The following is a 21,167-nucleotide window of genomic DNA, read 5'->3' as shown; positions in this document are numbered from 1 at the left end:
ACATCAATATTCTGAAAACTATTCTCAAAAGCTCAGTTTTTAAGGCATCAAAGCGGTAAACTGTAACTTAGTGAGTAAACGTAGTTCTCTGTTTTTATAAAAACAGAAAAGGACTGAATTACATAGAAAAACTCCACGGACACAAATCCCCATGAAGTCCTTACCTCGTAGTCTGTTGTGATCTGTATGGCTCCGTCATGAATCCCTTCTAGTTTTTTTGCAGTAAGTTTGACTCTGAACACTGCAAAATAGCCTGAAGCTAATATTACCTGTATGTAGCAGAAATGACATCGTTCATTAGCCTGGCTAGTTGAAGTTTTCTATTAAAAAGAAAAGGCAGCTACAGTGATAAACTGACTTCAAAATCCTGACCTATACCAGTGTGACGCTGAAGTATCATGTCATCATGCACAAATACCTCAACATAATGCCCATCCTGGATGTGTATCCACATACTCATTCCACGGGCCACTGAGAAAACTGGTTCCCTGGGGAACAGTCGGATTCCCAGCTGCTAAGCTGGAGAAGGGTGTGGTCCTCACACCCCAACCAGGTACCGTGTGGTCAAAGAGGGTACGGGCTGGAGCAGAGGGACACAGCCTCCTATTGACCCCTCAGTCACATTAGGGCAGACGTATGTACAAATTCGGTTCTGCTTCAAGTTCCAAATTTAACTCTGTTAAGTTAGTAGTCACGTCTTCAGACCCGCTGAGACTGGGTCATATGAAAACATCAGAAATCATGGAAAGAAGGAAGAGTTAAGCAGTAAAAATTTGAAATTAAGACGAACATGGACCTTACTTGTTTTCTCCAGCATTTGCTGATGTTTCTGGCATTGACTCTTTTCAGTCGTGAAATTTCCAAAAAAACCATGAAATTCATTTTGTAAGGTTGTGCTTCAGTTATTAGTAGTTATAATTTACCCAGAATTCACATCTACCTCAAAATAACAAATGCCGATATACCAACATACTCACTTTCCCCTTTCCAGAAGCATTTCTATGTTGGTTTTGTGCAATTCTAATTGTCTCCATCAAGACTCTAAGCACCCAAGTCAGAACATGGGGATGTAGAGCACAGAGAGTTGTTGGTATTGTATGTTTCATAAGGAACAGGATGCTAATTTAGCTCATAGATTTGTCTTTTCGGAAAACAGTTGAAAGTTTAGGCATTACAAACTTAAAGAAAAACACATTTTTGGAGTTGCTATTTTGAAGTTGGCAACTCACTAAAACTTCCTATTTTTAGTAAGAGTTCTAACAATGATCTCATCTTTCGGTCCCTTATTTTTATATTCATATAGTTTTATATAAAAGCTAATTCTAAAAACCTAAATTGTCAAGCAGGCTTTATGTTATTGAGTGGATCTATCAAATTTAAATAATAAGTATTTAATACGAGGAAATGATCCAGATGCCTCAAATTATCAATTTATAACATCTTATTAAAAAACAGTACACTTCAACCATCTGGGATTATACATGCATATGATTTTACTCTAACTTCACTGCTGAAAGGAACACATTAATGGCTGGTCTATTAACCTCTTTCAGCATTCGATTTGTATTAAAAATAAAATCTCAGATGGAGTGACCAATACTACTTTTCACGGGCATACCTCTTTTTGTTGTAAAAGGAGGCTTTATTTATGAATCAAATTTATAACATTATAAATTATTAAAATGTAAACACCATATACCCAACACCTGACGACGTAGCTTGAACACCACACAACTGCAACAGACTATACATTCCTTAGTGCCGTTTCCCACTTTTTCATACATCCTTTTCCAAATTTCCACACACAATCATACTTACAATTTTTTATTTGCTTCAATAGTCAATCATAAAATCATGATTTATGTGTTTGCGGCTGTTTCCAGTTACGTGGAATTGTTAATAACGCTACGACTATCATCTGCATTCTCACAGCTGTCGGCTCTTTAAATTGCTTCCATGGGAAGAATTTCCAGGAGTGGCAGACACCGCCAAACTGAGCCTCAGAAAAACCGTTTTAGGGGGCCCTTCCAGTACAAACTGTTAAACCGATTTTTATAACCTATGGGGCTCCTTGAAAGCATCTGTGTCAAAGATCTCTGTGAATAAGGACATTTGTTTTTCCTTTTGTAAAACTGCCTCAAGAAGGTCTGTCCTAACCTATAGGTGAGACACATCATGCTCCTGTGAAGTCACACAAAGTGACTCTTGTTAGCTCTGTTCCGAGGAGGTACCTAACTCGCTAGTGGGGAAGGCTTAGACCGATGGATTCACCTTCTCCTGTTTCATGCTCTTACGTGACCGACTGTACATAGTTATATAAGACAGAGTAAAAGCACCCGGGGAGACCCACAGAGGGTCAAAGAGAAGGTGTGGGGCTCACTGAGATTCTCTCCTAGTCAGTACGGAGACCTGGCCGGAAATACCACTGTGTAAGTGAGAACGCTTTCTACCAACGTGCGGGGCTCTCTCTTTTGCCAAGTGAATTCAGTGAACACAGGGCTGGTTTAGTACCTATGGGAACGTCTCCTGTGATGACACCTGTGTTACAACTCAACTCCTTTGGGCTTCAAGGGCCCTCATCGTAAAAGGAGGGGTTGAAGAAGATCACCTAGAAGGTCCTTTCAACATAAAACAGCCAGTGCTATTACGAATCTCATAAAAATATTACGAGGAATAGTCTTTTCCTTGAGGTTTACACATACATCTAAGTTTAAGCAAACAATCAAAGAGTTTACTTACTGAGGACTGGTCTGATAAAGAGGACTTTTCTAACTCTGGAAGGCTGGAGATTATTGTAGTTCTGTTGCCTCTTTCAGTAGCTACGAGTTCTATTGATAAACCATCTCCTATGATGTGCCAACTTTTTATAGCCAACTTCAAAAACAGAAAGAGACGAAAGTGATTATTGCAGTGCTAGCATAAATTCCTTCAATGTGACAAAATAAAAACAGATTTTTTTTTACCTCTATTGGATTGCTGTTTATAATTGCAAATAAAATATTACTTGCTTCTGTAGCACTCAGAATGCCGAAATCTATGAAACGTTCTTCTATTTTGGGGGGTAATACAAAGTACTGGAAAGATAAAAAAGGGACTAGATTAAATGTAAAGTCACACTTATATGAAAGAATTATCAAGAAAAAGCAACTATGTTAAGATGTACTAAGGTTTGCATATTTTATGTATATACACACATATATAATAGATGACTAAGAACTTCGCACAGTGGAAATGTTTCGAGTAGTCAGGAATGAGGACACGCCTGGCCTCTACTGAGCAGCTAGCTCTCTGCTGACGGCACATGAAAGCAGCAGGAAGCTAGAGTACTAGGAGAGGTTCAGGGGGGACCTAGGGAATTAGGCAGAAAGTCCCTGGTCTCAGCAAATAACATGCATTCATGAAAGCAGCTACAAATCAGCGATCATTTAAGCAAAAGAAATGAAGAAGGAATGGTATAATATTGAAGGTCCCTCTGGCTCTAAAACTCTCATTGATGCTCGTTTTCTGAAAAACTACATTTCTACATGTTTTCACTTTCTTTTTGTCTTTCCTATCAGTTTTATTTCTTACCTAAACTTCTTTCATTGATTACTCTAAGGACAGCTTAGCTTGGATTTTATTTGGGGGGGGCTTATTTTCTGCAGTAGAAAGATCTTTATTTCCTTTTGTGCCGTATTTAGATTACCGTTCCAACTGTGTCTTTCCCACCTACCTTCCTCTTTATTATCTGGTTCTTTCTTCATCCTGAAATTTCCTGGGATGGTCATCTCCCTGCATAGTTTCCTTTTTACCCCCTTGTCTTTTTTTCCTGCTTATTATTTTTCTTCCATTTCGTTCATTTTTAGCTTCCCCATGACTATAACAGTTTAAAAGCAAAACCAAGAGAAAGTACCACACGGGAAAGAGCTAAACGGACACTGTAACTAGGGGGATTCAACTGTATCATGAGGAGGGGTGAAAATCAGTTATCTTGTCACTACTGACTAGGGAGGAATTAGAATCACCTGTAAAGCACAGAAAACAGCAAAATTTAAGAGCGTGCGACAAGACTGCCTAATAATAGCTGAAAACACAAGAGATGGGCAGGGAGTTTAAATGTGGAAAGGTAGATAACATACTTACATCTAAAAAGCCTGTATATACCCGCACAGGTAAATGAAACTTAGAAGCATTGGTAATAAGTAAGATATTATTATCTATGTGCATGGATGACGTGGATGGCATAAAAAACAGAGTAAAAATATATCCTGATTCATTTGGAAGAATTAAGACTGGTTTGCTGAAGTTGTGAACCTGGAAATGACGGGAGAGAAAAACACAGGACGTCAGCATCGTCTGGTTGGTAGATCAGTAAAATGAAAAGTATGGGGGTTCCCGGACATACTTTAAACATTGTTTTGGCTTCTTCTGGTAGTAACACATCATGAATGAGGATCGCAAAACTGAAAGTGTTAGTAAGGGAGATTGGCCTTTCCACAGGATCAGCAGGACTGTCTCGGATGTGAAATAATGTTGCAGCATGATCAAATCCCAAATAACTATTTGAAAAAAACAAAAACAAAATAAATCATTTTTTATTTCCATGTGTTAATTTAAAATCCAAGTTCTTTTGCTGTGAGTAATAATTTACGTTTAGCATTAAGGATTGTCATTAGAGAATTGAAAGTATAAATATTTTAGTAATTGACCACATGATTTAAAGCAAAATTTAGCTTGCAAAATACTAAAGTGTAATATAAAGAACTATTCACCACTGCATCACATATAATCAAAGAATTAGAATCAGGGATGTATTAACAAAAAAAAAAGTTTTAAGCTACTTAAAAAAAATCATGTTTATCATTCAACTGCAACCAGCTTTGTTAAAATCAGTCTCTACCAAGTTGGATATTAAACTATTGCTGGTTAAAGTATAATCAGAAAACAAACTATATATTACTGCCCATCTATAAAAAGCTATAACTCTAGAACAGCGTTTAACAACATAAAGGAATATAAATGATTTTGTTTCAAGTGATGTATATGTCAATACTGAGCCATAGCCACTCACATGTTACAAAAGGAATTATAGAAAGGAAATGACTCAAAAGATTTAAAAATCAGAGATTCATTTTTCTACTGTATTATGGAATCATTAAGACTTAAATAATATGTAAGCCCTAATCATATCATCCCATTTATCTTTTTCTTCTAAAAAAAAAGTTAAAAAAACCCCACAAACCCCTAATACAGGAGATTTTTCTCTTTTATAGTTGAAGTTGATTTTCTCAACACTAATTCCATGGAGTTTATGTGAATTTGGCTACTACTTTTGCTAAGGTCAATTAGTAGGAAAACAGAATTTACTGATTAGTAAAAAGTTATACAAAGTTTATTTTAAAGAGAAACTCACCCATCTAAAACCTCTGCTTGATATGGTATTTCAAGTTTAGAATAACTCTTTTCTTTTGCTTTAACAGTTATCTTCCCAGAAAACTGAGATGGTTTTTTCGCTTTTGATGCTGAAAGGAAGCATAAAAAATAATCTGTCACCTTTTGCTATCAAAATGTTTACACAGAGTATTAGAGTGACTATGTGAGGATTGACAAAATCTTAAACAGAAAGCTGGGCTTTCAAACTGGCAAACAGAATACTTCTACAACATTTTAAGTCAAATACCACAGTTTTCAGAGAAAAAATGAAAGATATTTTAATTTTCCTGCGATGAGATAAACAGGTAAGGAATTAGCAAATGGACACAACTTAGGAGGGAAAAACACTGTGTCTGAGCTACACCTCTGGAGCCATGGGCTTTGGCTTCACTTGCAGCAGGGTTTCTCAAGCTTGGCACCATGAAAGTCTCAGGCCAGGTAAATTCTCTGCTGGGGGTGGGAGGGCTGTCCTGTGCAGCCAGGATGTTTAGCAGCATCCGGGGCTTCTGCTTGCTAGGTATCAGCCATGACAACCAAAAGTGTCTGGAGACATTTCCAAATGTCCCCTGAGAGGCAAAACTGCGCCCCTCCCCCCACATCCCCATCCCCCACATTAAGAACTGCTGGTTTACAGCTGTATTAAGAAATAACATTCCTTGTGTGGCCAGAGTCTTGCTATAAATAGCAGTAAAGCAGCATGGTGCAAGAAATGTTAAGAGTTACGAGCTCTGACTTATTATTATTAGCCAACCCTAACTCATAGTGTCAGAGGAGCCACACACCCTCACCCTCCCTTGCCATCATACTGTCCTCACAGACGAAGTAAAACCTTTACATTTTGTAGCACTTGTGAACAATTCCATCTGGATTTACAGAAATAGATTCAGTAGGATCCAATCTGGGTACCCATTAGATGCTCCTTTCACAGCAAATAAAGAAGCTGTTTATCTTTACCCTCTTTAAAGTACTTCAGGAACACTTCCACTTATGAGAAGAATTTATATGTAAGTTCTGCAAATGTGTGTTATACAACTGTAGCACAAAAAAGAACAACAAAAAAATGGTATGACATCTAGTTTGTGGCTATGTACAGACGGTGTGAATTCAGATTTTTAAAACTCCCATTAAGCCTCATTCCTTCCTACTTACTGTATGTATAGCCATTTCTGGATGCTTTTATTTTTTCGCTATTTATTCTGACATAAGGCTGATCATAAGGACCATAATTTGGAAGCTGCACAGTATCTTGTCATGTTATATTTTAACAAATAAAGTGGTCAAAGACCTCAAGAAAATTCAGTTAAAAAACAAAGATTAGTGCCCTGACTGATGAGACAGATGCTTGCTTGGTAAGTGAATATCATGGAGTTAATTAATATATATGGTGCACTCTGAAAAACGTAAAAGTTAAGTAAAACATACATTTCCTGACTGATTTTCACAGCAATCTCAGTGGCATTTTGAATTGGAATCTGGGGTGAGGGTGGGGAGGTGGGAGCTGGTGGGATTTTCCCATGACACTAAAAACCACTTGTAAGAAATGTAGCACTTGCTTTAAAAGACACTTTCCCTTTGTCTTAAATTTTACATAATTTCTTTAAGAAATACTTCTAGAGTCTATGATCTCGGAAGAACCACCATTACTGACATGAATTTACCACAGGAGAAAGTCACCAGGCTGTCAGCACAGGAGCTGGAGGAGAAGAGTGTGGGAGAACCACCCAGCACAGCTGCCCAGGGTGTACCCCCCACTCCCTGGTTTATCAGCAGGATGGGTCCTATATGTTCTTGGGGTTAGAAATGATGACTGGTCACTCTCTTTCTTGGTGAGGGAACAGAATGGACCTGCTCACACTGATACTGACGCTGGTGGTCACGACTGTTACCTTAGCAACATGGAAGACAATAAATCGGAATGTGGAAATAACTGTGGCATCAAACTGTCTACAATACTGATTATTTCTTGACAGCTGGATCATGAAAACATGCCATCTATTTAGTCTTGACTTGATTGCGAGTCTTCTCTGAGCTCATGGGAGGAACAGTGTGCTGGCAGCCAGCCTGTGCAGTGGCTCCAGATTTTCCCCAGAACTCGCATGTGTGTGCAGTAAGTAAACACAGATGCTCTCACAAACCCCGTGTGACACCCAGTGGGTCACTCAGTGACCAGATATTCTCTTCTGATGAGAAGCTTAGCTGTAAGATAGTCCACATGAGCAAAGATGGCTTTACCATGAAGTCAAAGTCTAAGCTTAAGGGTTCCTCACTTGAATGTGTCCTTATGAGAAAAGCCCCATTTGGAGGTTCAGTTTTCATCAAACTTAATTACATGTACAATGCAGTTAGACGGTCCTAAAGACACTATTTAAAAAGTTTTATGCCCAGAAATTCAGTAAATGTTCTAGCAAAGTAGACAAAACTGAATAAATACATGGAATTAACATATGTTAAAGTCTGGGTCAATATTTCAAGAGTCAAAATACACAATATACATGTTTGAAATAACAGTCATCTAATTTGAGAATTCTATCACAAAGGCTGTTATTTTAGTTTAGGTAGGACGGCCTGTCTTGTTTATAAAACCCAATACATACCAATGTTACACAAAGTACTTTATTTCTGCTCTTAAATTCAAACACTTCTGAAATTCAATTATCACTCAATTATAAAAATTAATAACTAATGACTTCATAATTAAGGCAAAGCATAATGTATACGTGTGAAAGAGCCCAGATTACAACAATTTAATTCCAATCCTGATGTATTTGTTAACTGTAATTCAGGTTTATGAAGTTATATTTTCTTTATGAAACAATCAAATAAGAGTTCATGATGGCTTACAAGAAAGCCCAACCTAACCAGTAACATAGAATCTGACTGTAAAATGATCTGTGTTTCTATATAAAGATGTCAATGTAGATGCCTTCTAATTTATCAAAATAAGACCATTCTATTAGAGAGAAAAAAGTTGAATACTTACCATCAAAACTAATACTTGCAACCTTGGTGTATTTACTTTCTGAAGCTTTTAAAGTAATTGGTTTAAAGTGTACTGTTATAGCATCATTTTGTGGTGTAGGTCGAACACTCTGCAAAGAGAAAAATTTATGCAGCATTATTTTAGTCTAATTGTTCAGTTTACACTGAAAAGTGTACTGGGAAAGTCAAGCAGAATCAAAATTTGAAAAGTTTAACTTTATGTAGTCTCTTTAATTGAAGCAGGCCAAACTGGTAAAACCTCAAATTAATTTCATTAGACTATCTTTATGAAATAAAATGATGACCAGCAGAAAAATGTATGATAGACAAGTGAACGCAAAAAAATCTCAAGACAAACTAGTACCGTGGATATGATTACATAAAACAGGAAAAAAAGGTTATTTATTTTTTAAATGAATGCCTGATCCGTATATAAGAAGAGACATGAAGATGTACAGTAGGGTCCCTTTTAAAGAAACCAACAACACTAAATATAATGTTGACTCCATGAAGACAAAGGGTGCACATATATGGGAGCTGGTGCCCCTTTGCCAAAGCAGTTTTGCAGACCCCATTTCTAATGGTGTTTGCTCTGCTGGGTGAGGCTGTGCGAGCGATGCCCGCTGCTGGGAACGGGGTGAACAGTGAGGTGGACCGCAGGGTCATGCAATCTGGAAGAGGTCAGATCGCTTTCCACTCAAAAAATCTCTCTGTATTCAAATAATGAAAAAATAATTAAAACCTTGTACTTTTTGAGCAAACTTAAAAGACAAATAATACTTAAGTGCAGTTAGTTTTTAATGATTATCCTCACTGACACAAAGCATTATTCATTGGAAGGGATGTTAAGAACACCAACTTCCCTCCCTGTTTTCCATGTGAAGGGCACCTTGCAATACGGAGTGATGTTTCAATAGCTAGGCATCAAGAGGTAGACATGGAAGCCAGGTGTCCTGACTTGGTCCAGGGCTCGTCACCTGGCATCCTATTTGCCCAAATATTTATTAATGAAAATGATGGTTTCGTACACAAATCCTGATCAGGAGTATCCCTTTAGAATTCAATCTGGATCTTACTTTGGTTTCAAAATGCTTCTGGGGTTTTTGCTGATTTTCAGAGGTTTTATAAACTTGTTGTCAAAGCCTGGGGTTTCCCATAGAAGGGAACACTCATCAGGCAAGCCCGCTAACAGGGGCGCAGAGCCCCACAAGTCACCAGATTCTCCTCTCAGCTCCACACACACCTTTTCTGCTCATTTGTAAAGGTGGAATCTGACTAAACAGAACAAAGGACAGTCCTCTGAAGGCACAAGAAGCATCCTAGAAGAGTATGCTGGAAAACTGTCTCTGGCACCGAGTTTGCAATCACAGAGGACAGAGCTGGTTGTGTACACAGTGATGGCAGACACTGCTTCTGAGCCCATCAGCAAGCACCGCCCTTCCCACTGCTGGTGGCCGCGGCTGCTGGCCTGCCTTTACTGGATCAGGGGATGACGGCCCTCAGGACGGCCCTGCTTCTCTGCTGGGAACCTTCCCTACCTTAGCTCTTGGCCTCAGACCCTCTCAGCGTTTTAACTCTTTTATCTTTCTCCCTTTTTCTTTGAGACTCCTCAGTTGCTTTGGAATCTCTAACCAGGGCTGAGATTCAATGTATTTATCATCAATAAGCCTGTTAACTAATAGCAATCATTTAAAGTAAGAATGTCTTCACTCCTTGAAGGGTATATATGTACATATGTATGCACGCATGCATGCATGTATGTATATGTGTGTCTAACAATAAAACAAAACTGTTTGACTGTAAGATAAACTATAAACTAGAGAAAGTTTCATTTGGTTTCATTATTCGATACCAGTATACTAGGTATTTTTCTGAAGGAAACTATTTAACCCGAAGTGTGATTTTGAGTAAGCTGCTCATTTACTCTGGGCCTTATTTTTCCCACCTGTAAAACCCTAGGGGATTAGATTCTATCTTAAAAAATTGTGATTCTACTAATTTTGCTATTTTTTCAAGTTAGCCACTTTTACACTGAGGTCAAGACTTGTTAGAGAGATGATGGTAAAAGCTTTGCAGTTTTCAGAGGACACACACGGCTCTGAAATCTTTGACTTGCTCTACTGGTTATCCCACAGCAGCAATGGAACCTTGACCATTTTCAAACACGCTTCAAGACTAAGTGGCGGTTCCTCAGCAATTAGCACAACACTCCTGGGTGTGTTAGCACACTGCGCCAACACCACGTCACATACAGCTAAGCAATGGTATTTACTGAAAGACAGTCACTGAAAGTAGTAAGAATAAATAGTTAATGAAAAAAACGTTTGTCTCACATGAAACATACCACTTTGGAAGATTTTCCTTACCAGAGGACAATTTAATATTCAGTATTATTACCTTAAAACACGTCACACTAACAGTAAAAAAAAAATTTCAATTGACTCATGTTTTATATAAATGGTCTATACTGTTCACTTATTATCAATTAAAAAGAAAACCTCAGTCAGTTAAAACCTGTTTTCCAAGGAAACAAAAACAAAGTGAAACAAACAAAACACTTAAATAGTTGGCTCATTCTGGTGGCTTTAAATGAAAAATAATAAATAATCATTAACTTGTAGTAAGCATATTTATACTAACAATCTGTTTTAGTATCAGTCACTACTGCTTACTTAAAGATGATCAAGAGTGGAGAAAATATGGCAAGATTCCCAGGAAAGGCAGCTTGCACACGCTCTAAATATAGTCCCAGCCTTTCTCACGACATTCATATGCAACTAATGCTCAGTGACTCTCAAGTGAGACTCAAGGCCCAAGGCATTCTGAAACTATTTATACTAACGTTTGAGTAAAGCAAGAAAAATAACCTTTCGGCATATAACAATTGTATTTTTAACACCAGGTGCACAGATTTGATAAGGCTCAGATCAAGCTGATGCTGGTAAAATTAAGTACAGTACATTTGTGATTCTTACTCATCAATTAGCACAGGAACTTCACACAAACGCGTCTCTTAAGACATTTTAAGCAAACTTATTCCATCATTTATATGGCATTAATTCTTTGTAAATGTTGAGGAAAACCCTACTGTCAAAGTTGCATTATAATCAATGTCAGGAAGGCCTGAGCCTGGGCACCTTGTCCACGGACAGGTGGGGAACTTATATTTGGAACTGCTTGCTTTAGTAGTCTGACGTCTTGAAAGGTGAAGAGACTCTGAATTCCCTAAGGGGAATTTAAAAACACCCTCCAGCTTCTAGTGCTGTTGAGTCCATTTAAAATTCTACGTTGGTGAAATGGAGGAAGGTAAAGACCCTTCTAAAAATGCACCAGTCTCTAAGTTTGGCATTCTAGGCAGAAAAATATAGTTAAAAACCTTAGCAAGCTCTCCTAAAATTGAGCTTTCATGGTAGGTGGGCTCATCCCCTGGCTGCTAAGGCAAGAAGTCTAAGCTATCATCATCTCTCAGTGGACCACTGCAGTAGATTTTACCATTCTGCAGTTCATTCTCCAAAAAGCAGCTACAGTGACTTTTTACAACACATAAATCAAAGGACATCACTCCCTTGCTTAAATTGCTGTTATAATAAAATCCAAGCCCCTCCCAGGGCCCCAGGAAGCCCTACTTGACTCCCCAGACCTCAACTTTTACATTCATCCCCCTCGTGTCACCTTCGACATCCAAAGCTGTTCCTCAGTCTTTACCTGCTGATCCCTCTGATGGGAATGTTTGTCCAGCAGCTTATCTTCTCACTCTTCAGTTAATACCTCAATGTCAGCTCCTCAGAGACAGTTCTATTTAAGCCAACTCCCTCCCTGACTTAGATGCCACTCTGTTTATTTCTTTCATAGAACTTGATTCGGTTTACAATTATGTTGCAGACTTGTTTGTCTATCAGATTCAAAATGAGTTTTATAGGGGCAAGGACCTTGGTGTCTGATCCACTGCTGTATTCTCAGTACTTAGCACAGAAGCTGGCATACAGGTGATGCTTCTTAAATATTTACTGAACGAGTGAATGAAGGAATGAATGAATGAGGAAATAAGAGAAAACTACCAAAATACTTGGCAGAGTATAGGCTTTGGACGTTACAAAAACATACATACATAGGTAGATACAGATACAGACATGTAAACATATACATAAATCAATAGATTCTTAATAGAAACAGTGAAGATAAAATTAAAATAATTATATTCACAAGACTTGGTAGTAAGTGTCATCATATACCTAATATATTCTCATGTAATTTTTGAGTTTTATAGTTGAAGTAAGTCACTTAAAAATCATAAGGTCTGGCTTATTTTTCCTCCTTGGAAAACTAGGGCCTGTGTGTCTTACAGGTGTCCTGTATCAGATGCGGTTATCGTGTGAAGAGCCTAGCAGAATGCCTAACATGCGGTAAGAGCGAAAACGTTCACTTACCCTGTACCCTAAAACTCCCTAATGAAAGAGACAAGGAGGAACGTGGGCCTATTTATATTTAACCCTCTGTCATATATAAATTAAACACTATGTTTTATTTGTTCACATTCTTAAGGATTGCTAATTCTGTTTTTCTAGAAAATGGTCATTGAAGAAGACACTTGTTTCTGTCCATTTATTGAATGTAAGAAGTTAGACCAATCTGCTTGGGCTAAGTAAAGGCACTGTCCCGTCAACTCTCAGCCCCTACTTTGAAGAAGTGACTTCAGGCCTGAGGTCTACCCACAACGCATGGAAGTTCCTGCTCTGTGCATTGACATTTTGCAGACTGAAGGAACCTGAAACAGACAAATAGCATGCAGAACACACAAAAATAAAAAAATTTTCTGACATCTCACACTGAGGCAATGGCAGGTGATCCACCAACAGCCAGTGTCTGCCCTGCAGGCAAACGCACTGCTCAGCCTACAGGGCAGTCCCAGAACGTGCTGTGGGAGGCTTCCCTCAGGAGGGCAGGGACCCAAGCTTGCGAGCAGGAAAGGGCTGGGAGGGGAGGCGTGCGCACATCGCTGCGTATGTGGTGACTCTGCTCCACGTTGCCAACTGGGCTAAAGAAGAAATCCAGTACCAAGAAGTTCCAAGAGCATAAGCAGGGTGTGGCCAAAGCAACCTGGACACATCTAACAGAAGGAATCACACTCCAATACAGAGCAAACTCTTAATAGACTCAACTAGAAAATTTTGAACACGAAGAATCACAATTTGGGGTATAAAGTGAGATTTTAAAATGTTGTAATAGAACAGTGATTCTTAGGCCTCTGCACTTCACTGGTGAAATCTGAATGTGTGTGTGTGTGTGTGTGTGTGTGTGTGCGTGTGTGTGTGTGTGTGTGTGAACATACCTGTACGCTTATGCTTATAGAGGGAAGTCTAACAGGTTTTCTAACCTTTTATTTTGCAAATGTGAGGATGTTGGTGGCAGGGGAAGGAGGAGAAATTCCTACTATTTACTACCTTTATTCATAAAACAACGGATATTTTAACATCAAACCAAATAAAAAATAAGAGGAAATCAACAAAACCAAAATTTGGTCCTTTGAGAGGGTCCAACAAAATTAACAAACCTTTAGCAGACTGACCAAAAAAATTTTTTTAAATATAGAGAAGACTCCAATTGCTAAAATCAAGAATTAAAGATCAGGGGGGAGAGGGTAGAGCTCAGGGGTAGAGGGTGCCTAGCATCCACCAGGTCCTGGGTTCAATCCCCAGCATCTCCATTAAATACATAAATAAATATAATTACCTCCCCCTACATCAAAAAAAAAAAAAGTGTTAAAAACAATGAATGAAGATGGGACATTACTCTCTACCCTACAGGGAAAAAAGTATTATAAGGGAATATTATGAACAACAGTATGTTAACAAGTTAGGTAACTTAGACGAAATGGAAAAATTCCTAGAAAGACATAAGCAACTGAAACTGGTTCAAGAAGAAGCAGAAAATCTAAATAGTCCTACAGCAAGTAAAGAGACTGAATTAATAATTTTAAAATTCCCCACAAAGGAAAGCCCAGGCCCAGATGACTTCACTGGTGAATTCCACCAAAGATTTAAAGAATTAACATCAATCCTTCAAAAGCTCTCCCTGAAAACAGAGGAGAAAAGGACACTTCCAGCATTCATTCTATTAAAAACAAAACAGAAAAGGTGTTTATAACTTTGTTAATTGTTTACACACACATATTTTTATAAATATTTATATTGCTCTTGTTCTTCTCATTTTTCTATAGACTCATGAAAAATTTCAATATAGATTAAAGAGCTCCAAACTATCACCAACCCCTTAACATAGTAGTAACAGTCAGTGTTATGTTTTTTTAAAGAAAAATATAATATCAGGGTGGCCTAGTCCAAGGAACTGTTCTCTGTCATCTGTGGGAGGGTCCTGGGCCCATGAAGACCCCCCAAGGAGCAGGGGTGTGATTCCCAGCAGACTGAGGCAAGTGCAGAACAGGCCTCTCTCTCAGCCCACCTCATCCTGGAGTAGCAGGAATTCCAGGCAGGCAGTTTCAATTCTGCTGTATATTAGGGGAAGCTCTTTGCCAGACTCCATTCCCCTAACCCACCGCCCACCTAGAAGGAGGAAATACAAGGTCCCACGTCAGGACATTGCTGAGACTGTGACGCACTAGGGAGCAAGGTCACTGGTCATTAAAATGCGGCTCCTGGGTGCTCGCCCCTCCCACCCCCTGGGGTTGTGTGCTCTCTTTTCTTTGGTGTCTGCTCCACCAGCTGGTGGTAAACTCTGGGTCTGGGCGGGGACTGACAACGGTCTCTTAAGTCTCAAAGCCCACCTGATCTACCTCATTTTACCAGAGATCTCTGAATTTAGGTTTCTGACATCTGCTCAGGTTATAATAGAAATACTCTGCTTTCCTTTCTCATTACTCCCTTTGTAACCTGGGGACCTTACCAGGTGAGACTGTGGGCTAAAGCAAAACCTGGATAACCTGTCTCTCCCTACCCACCAAAACCATCTAACGACACTCCAATCCCACTAAGGCATCAAAGTCTCTTGTCCTGTGTGCGTGCGTGAGGGGGAGAGTGGTGCACAGCGTGCTGTCCGGGGTAACCGTGGTGGCCGCCAGTCGGCTGGGGGGTGGGTACCAGCAGCCTACCACCACCCGCTGCATTTCTGTGCCTCATTACTTCTCAGCCCAGTCACATGACTCTTTCCTTCTCTCTTCTTACTTAACCACACCTTAAGTCCAACAACTGGACTTGACAGAATCCTTACAACCTGTTTTTCTTTGCACATGGCACACAGATCCTAGGGTTTATCAGAATCCACAGGCCTCTGACAGAATTCTGCCTAAATAGGAACCTCATGAACTTTGGTTCAAATTCAGCTTGGAGAAGACTGTCTACGTGCCCTTTTCATTTTAAAATCTGTTGGGCAGAGGCGTAACAGGTTTCTTGTATCACACTTTGAACCAAAGTGTCACCAGGTCACCATCAAACAAAATTCCTTTAGAGCAAGACTTGAATTATTTTAAAGTCTGTCATAAGTTTAAAACAAAGAATATGTAAAGTAGGAAAAAAGTAAGTAAAAACTTACTGTTATTGGTACATCTTTTGTTCCTGAATTTAATAAATGAAGATTTAAAACTTTTGGTAGATCTGTTAAAATTGAGGAAAAGAAATATTTTTAAAATGTATGCTTTATAGCATATTAGAATCTTTCTCTTATTAGAGATCAGGTTAAATATATTTTAGAATGTGAAATAGAGTAACAATCACATTAATAAAAAGAAACGCTAGATAGGAATTGCCTTATTCTCAAGGACAGTGAGTATTGTAACTGCCCCCTTCCAAAGACCCAGACCAAAAACCAAACAGAACAAAAATTTTCAGTGCAACTGACATTATCATTGATCTTCCAGTTTTCCAGCAAAGCATAATGAAGCAAGTTAATAAAGTACAATATGAAGTTATCATATTAAAACCAAATTAATTTTCAAAAATGGGTCTTCAATCCTACACCAGCACATCTTAATTACATATGGTCCACAGAAATCCCAAATTACATACTCTTACTTTTTTCTTAATAAATGCTTTTTGGTTATTTTCAATTTTAGAATTTGAATTCTTTCTCTGACTATCTGGGACCAATTTCTAACATTATGTCATAATAATGCAATTGAATAATTCGTATCTAAACAAAAATCCAGAGTAAATCTTTTTATTTCCTTTATTTCAGCATTAAAAGAAAAGATTTGGCATGACTAAATAGGTGAGAAGCTGGATGAAGAAACTAAGAAATTACTTTCTCCCTCAGTCTTCCACTTAGAAGACTTAAGTTATCCATGACAAGGTTTTCCCATCTGGAAAGCAAGTATCCCTCAGAGAAATGGGGTATAAAATCCCTAAAGGCTCTGAGTTCCCAAAGGCAGATTTCTACCAGATCAAGTAACCCACTGAGAGACAACTTTCAAAGCTGAATTAATTACAAAGGAGTTAACGTACAGCCATTCAGCACCGAACACGGGGATTTAAAAAAAGAAAAAAAAGACCTATAAAGACACTGTCTCTTTTTTTACCTTGTGTTCGCAGCGTACCAAAATCTAACATTTCAGTTGAGGAATAAATTCCGGGAGCTTGGAAAAAAGAAAAGTAAACAATTATATTTCGCGTTGCCGGAGTAAGATGTGTTGAAAACAAAACGAACTTGCAGCGTGGTTAGTTTTTCACTGACCTGTTGTAACTTCCACCTCAACGGGAAGAATGATGAACTCCGTGCTGTCTGAAGCATTAGTCTTTATTCTTATGAAGGCAGTGTGATTATCTGCTTCTCTGGATGAAAAACTGGCTCTCATCACTCCCTTGGTTTCATAAGGAGGAATTTCCTGACAAGTTAACAGACCATAATGTAGCAAAACCACCACAGTTTACTGAATAAGATGACATCCCCAGAAAGATGCACTGTTATTTTATATACCTAATAGGAAAAAATACACTGCCAATTAAACATCTTCATCCCACTGATTATAATGCACACTCCAATTTTGGAGGACATTAAACGTTAAAAACACGTGTATCTTTAAAATGATGAAGTACAGTATGTACAATTGAGCAAAATGAAAGAAATAAAACTATATGAAAACTGTCAGTTGCAAAATCATCAGTGAAAGGTACAGTTAATCTATAAAAATCAATTATTTTTTAACGTATTGGTGGTGCTCAGGTATATCATTTTGTCCTAAAATTCTCTAAACAGAAACGTCTCCATCAGAGGGAAACTGCTTTTCCAGAAGTTTACAGCATTCTCTTTAAATAATAACCGAGAGAGATGAGACTGCTTTGCTTTCATTGAAAACCTAACAAAGCTTCCCAAGCAAATCCACAGTTCACCAACTGCCTTCAGTAGGGCTCTTAGCATGTACGATGGCATAAATTTTAAGGCCTGTAATGAGAGAACACTTACACATACACTGAAAGGAAGGCTCACTGGAAAAAAAAATTTTTTTTGAGGTTTAATTCTTTTCCTCGTTTTTGAACGATGTCGCTTCCTTGGGACCATCAGAATTTCTCTGCACACCTTTTGGCCTATTTTAGGAAATTCCTGTGTTTTAGAATCTACTGGTCTTCACTTACCTCTACTCTCTTAAAGTTTTAGTCACAAAGTAGGAAAGAGTTGACTGGAACCCTCTTAGGGCCACCAGAGAGGGACCATCTACTCCCCCATCTCTAGGTCACTGGGGTTTCTCACGTACACTGAAGTGGGCTGGGGGCAAGGTCAAGGCCAACTGACTTCTTTCTCACTCTAGATTTGTAGGAATGTAAGAATCACTGTATCTTTCCTTGTAGCCACTAGAAGTTGTACAACAATTTGCCCTGTCTGCTACCATTCATTACAACTCTTCACTAATTAGAAATCTGAGTTATATTTATTAGATACTAATATTTCATAATACTATATTTCTTCATCAATTCTTAGTTCTTCTACCTATAATTACAATACAAATAGCTTACAGTTGATTCTATGAAGCAGTGTTTTATACAGTATTTCTCCCAAAGGCTCTCCAAACAATAACATAATTTCAAAGTAAACCATTTTTGTGAAAGGATGTAAAAAGACCGTCCATTACATACTTCTACTTGCGAGAGTGTTTCTACATCTTAGCAGTTAACCCAGTCACTGACAGATTGTTTCCTAAGCATTCAACACCCTAAAAACGTCCCGGGGGAGGGTGTAGCTCAGTGGTAGAGCGTGTGCCTAGCATGCACAAGGTCCTGGGTTCAGTTCCCAGTACCTCCATTAAAATAAACAAGTAAGTAAATCTAATGACAGCCCCAACCCCTGCAAAAATAAAAAAGAAAAGTAAAATAAAGTGGGGAAAAAAAAAAGAATTCAGGCTAAAAATGTCCTTTCCACCCTTCCTGGTTGAGACTGGTCAGACGGCAGAACCAGGAGGCTCTGTGTGTTTAACAGAGCCATCAGCAAAGAAACTTTGATCTTCAGAACTTAGTCACAGTGGTCAAGTTTGTGCATCTTCAATTGCAAGTGAGCAGTGATTTTAGTGACCCTGATACGCCCTTTCTATGCCTCTCCCCTATGATTAAAGCCGGGCAGACAGCATTAAAAAAATAAAAACAACTCTTCTGTGGCAAGACCCTTTGCAAATAAGGCATTTGCTATATAGTTATCACTCTGGTTAGTGCTGGCTAGTATTCTCCAAGAAAAAGTGGTTCTTTAACCACTGACACAAACTACACTGTAAAATATTCAACAGTATTCAGCGTGATGCAGAGCACCTAAGAATTCACAGTTTTGTAAGTCATCACGAGGGCTTGACTACATTCGCTCTGCAAATGGCGTCTCTTCTGTCGATGGTGGGTCTGAACATTCACTTCTCTACCTTCAAAAATATAATGGCTCCTTCCCATGGGTTCTTTTTTTTTTTTTTCCAATCTTAGTGTAAAGCATGTCATAAATGACTAGATTCAGAGACAACTTTACCCGTATTATTCTGAGAAAGAAAAGTTAAAAAGCTCTTCCTTTCCACACAGTGGGTTATAGCCTCCACCAACTTTATTCACTGCTCTTTCCCCAAATTACTACTCTACTTTTCTCATTGTCTCATCTCATTTTCAAATATATATGTGATATACATTTAATTTTAAGACAGTAATTAACGAAAAGACACCCATATTTCTTCAGGTGATGGGGAGTTAACTATTTTCTGGTGTATTTAAGAAAATACGTGGTTTGGTGTGAACTCACACGAGAGAAAACCACGTCAGCACTCACCCACAGCTTCCTGGTGCCTCCCTGCTGACCCGTGGGAAGTTCCAGGTGCAGATCTCCTCCACTGGAGTACATCTCCACAACCTGCGGCAGAAGAGCATGTGATGCTTAAGTCAAAATCACATTCTCAATGCAAGTGATTTCTTGTTATATAGAAATATTTGACACCCTAATTGTTTATCAGAAGAAAATCAAAAAACGTTTACAGATACAAACGTAGGGTAAGTGTTGCGCTGTATCACCAGGGGCATAAGTACCGTAAGTGCAAGCAACGTGGTATATTTAAATAAATCAAAGTCAGTTTGAAATACTGAACTCAGAAATAATGTAGTTGTTTCAGACACTGGGTTTTAGAAAATCCATACACAGGGCATTTATTTTTATTCTTTTCCAAAGGAAATAATTTATGGAAATGATAAAATTTTAGAAATAAAAATTTTATATTTCTTTTGGTAACACAAGTGCTTCTTTATCACACATTTATAGCAAGATCTAGCTGCAGATCTAATAACTACTATAATTGTGAAATACTGGAGAGCATGTCATTCTTAGGTATATGCAATAATATCAATGAGGTATGAAAAACACTTGATGTCTTCTTGTAGTAAAATCGTAAGTACTGTTAATATCTCTGACTTTTACCTACACCCATGATTTTCTTTTAAATTTTATTTATTTTTATTTATCTTTTGATTTACAATGTTGTATTAGTTTCTGGTGTACAGCATAGGGATTCAGTTATACATACATACATATGATTTTCATATTCTTTTTTACTACAGGTTACTACAAACCACTGAATATAGTTCCTTGTGCTATATAGTAGGACTTGTTTATCTATTCTGTACATAGTAGTTAGTATTTGCTAATCCCAAACTCCCAATTTATCCTTCCCTCTCCCCTTTTCCCCGGTAAGCATAAGTTTGTTTTCTATGTTTGTGAGTCTCTCTGTTTTGTAAATAAATTTGTTTGTGTCATTTTCTTAGATTTCACATATAAGTGATATCATATGATGTTTGACTTCCTCTGACTGACTGACTTCACTTGGTACGGTAATCTCTAGGTCCATCCATGTTGCTGCAAATGACATTATTTCATTCCTTTTTATGACTGAGTAGTATTCCATTGTATACATATACCACATTTTCTTTACCTAGTCATCTGTTGATGGACATTTAGGTTGCTTCCGTGTCTTGGCTATTGTAAAAAGTGCTGCTATGAACACTGAAGTGCATGTGTCTTTTCAAATTAGAGTTTTCTCCAGATATACGCCTGGGCGTGGGATTGCTGGATCATATGATAACTCTATTCTTAGGTTTATAAGGAACCTCCATACTGTCCTCCATAGTGGCTGCACCAATTTGCATTTCCACCAACAGTGAAAGAGGGTCCCTTTTCTCCACACGCTCTCCAGCATTTATTATTTGTAGACTTTTTGATGATGGCCATTCTGACTGGTGTGAGGTGATACCTCACTGATGTTTTGATTTGCATTTCTTGAATAATCAGTGATGCTGAGCATCTTTTCATGTGCTTATTGG

General features: G+C 38.2%; 1 protein-coding gene across 2 annotated transcripts in view; it reads right to left on the bottom strand.

Annotated features, from left to right (window-relative positions):
- The window catches only part of TMEM131 (transmembrane protein 131), a 139,166-nt gene that overhangs the window by 38,043 nt on the left and 79,956 nt on the right, over positions 1 to 21,167 (bottom strand). For both annotated transcript variants that reach the window (XM_032469726.1, XM_032469725.1), the window contains exons 8-18: positions 19,630 to 19,710; positions 17,074 to 17,224; positions 16,919 to 16,975; positions 15,937 to 15,998; positions 8,393 to 8,501; positions 5,393 to 5,501; positions 4,385 to 4,538; positions 4,123 to 4,293; positions 2,964 to 3,074; positions 2,740 to 2,874; positions 165 to 269 (exon numbers count right to left, since the gene is read on the bottom strand). In XM_032469726.1, coding sequence (XP_032325617.1) covers positions 165 to 269; positions 2,740 to 2,874; positions 2,964 to 3,074; positions 4,123 to 4,293; positions 4,385 to 4,538; positions 5,393 to 5,501; positions 8,393 to 8,501; positions 15,937 to 15,998; positions 16,919 to 16,975; positions 17,074 to 17,224; positions 19,630 to 19,710 — 1,245 coding nt within the window. The remainder of the gene's footprint in view (positions 1 to 164; positions 270 to 2,739; positions 2,875 to 2,963; positions 3,075 to 4,122; positions 4,294 to 4,384; positions 4,539 to 5,392; positions 5,502 to 8,392; positions 8,502 to 15,936; positions 15,999 to 16,918; positions 16,976 to 17,073; positions 17,225 to 19,629; positions 19,711 to 21,167) is intronic.

This window comes from Camelus ferus, chromosome 28 (genome assembly GCF_009834535.1).
Source record: "Camelus ferus isolate YT-003-E chromosome 28, BCGSAC_Cfer_1.0, whole genome shotgun sequence".
Classification (NCBI taxonomy): domain Eukaryota; kingdom Metazoa; phylum Chordata; class Mammalia; order Artiodactyla; family Camelidae; genus Camelus; species Camelus ferus.
This window is presented reverse-complemented; position numbering and strand designations above follow the sequence as displayed.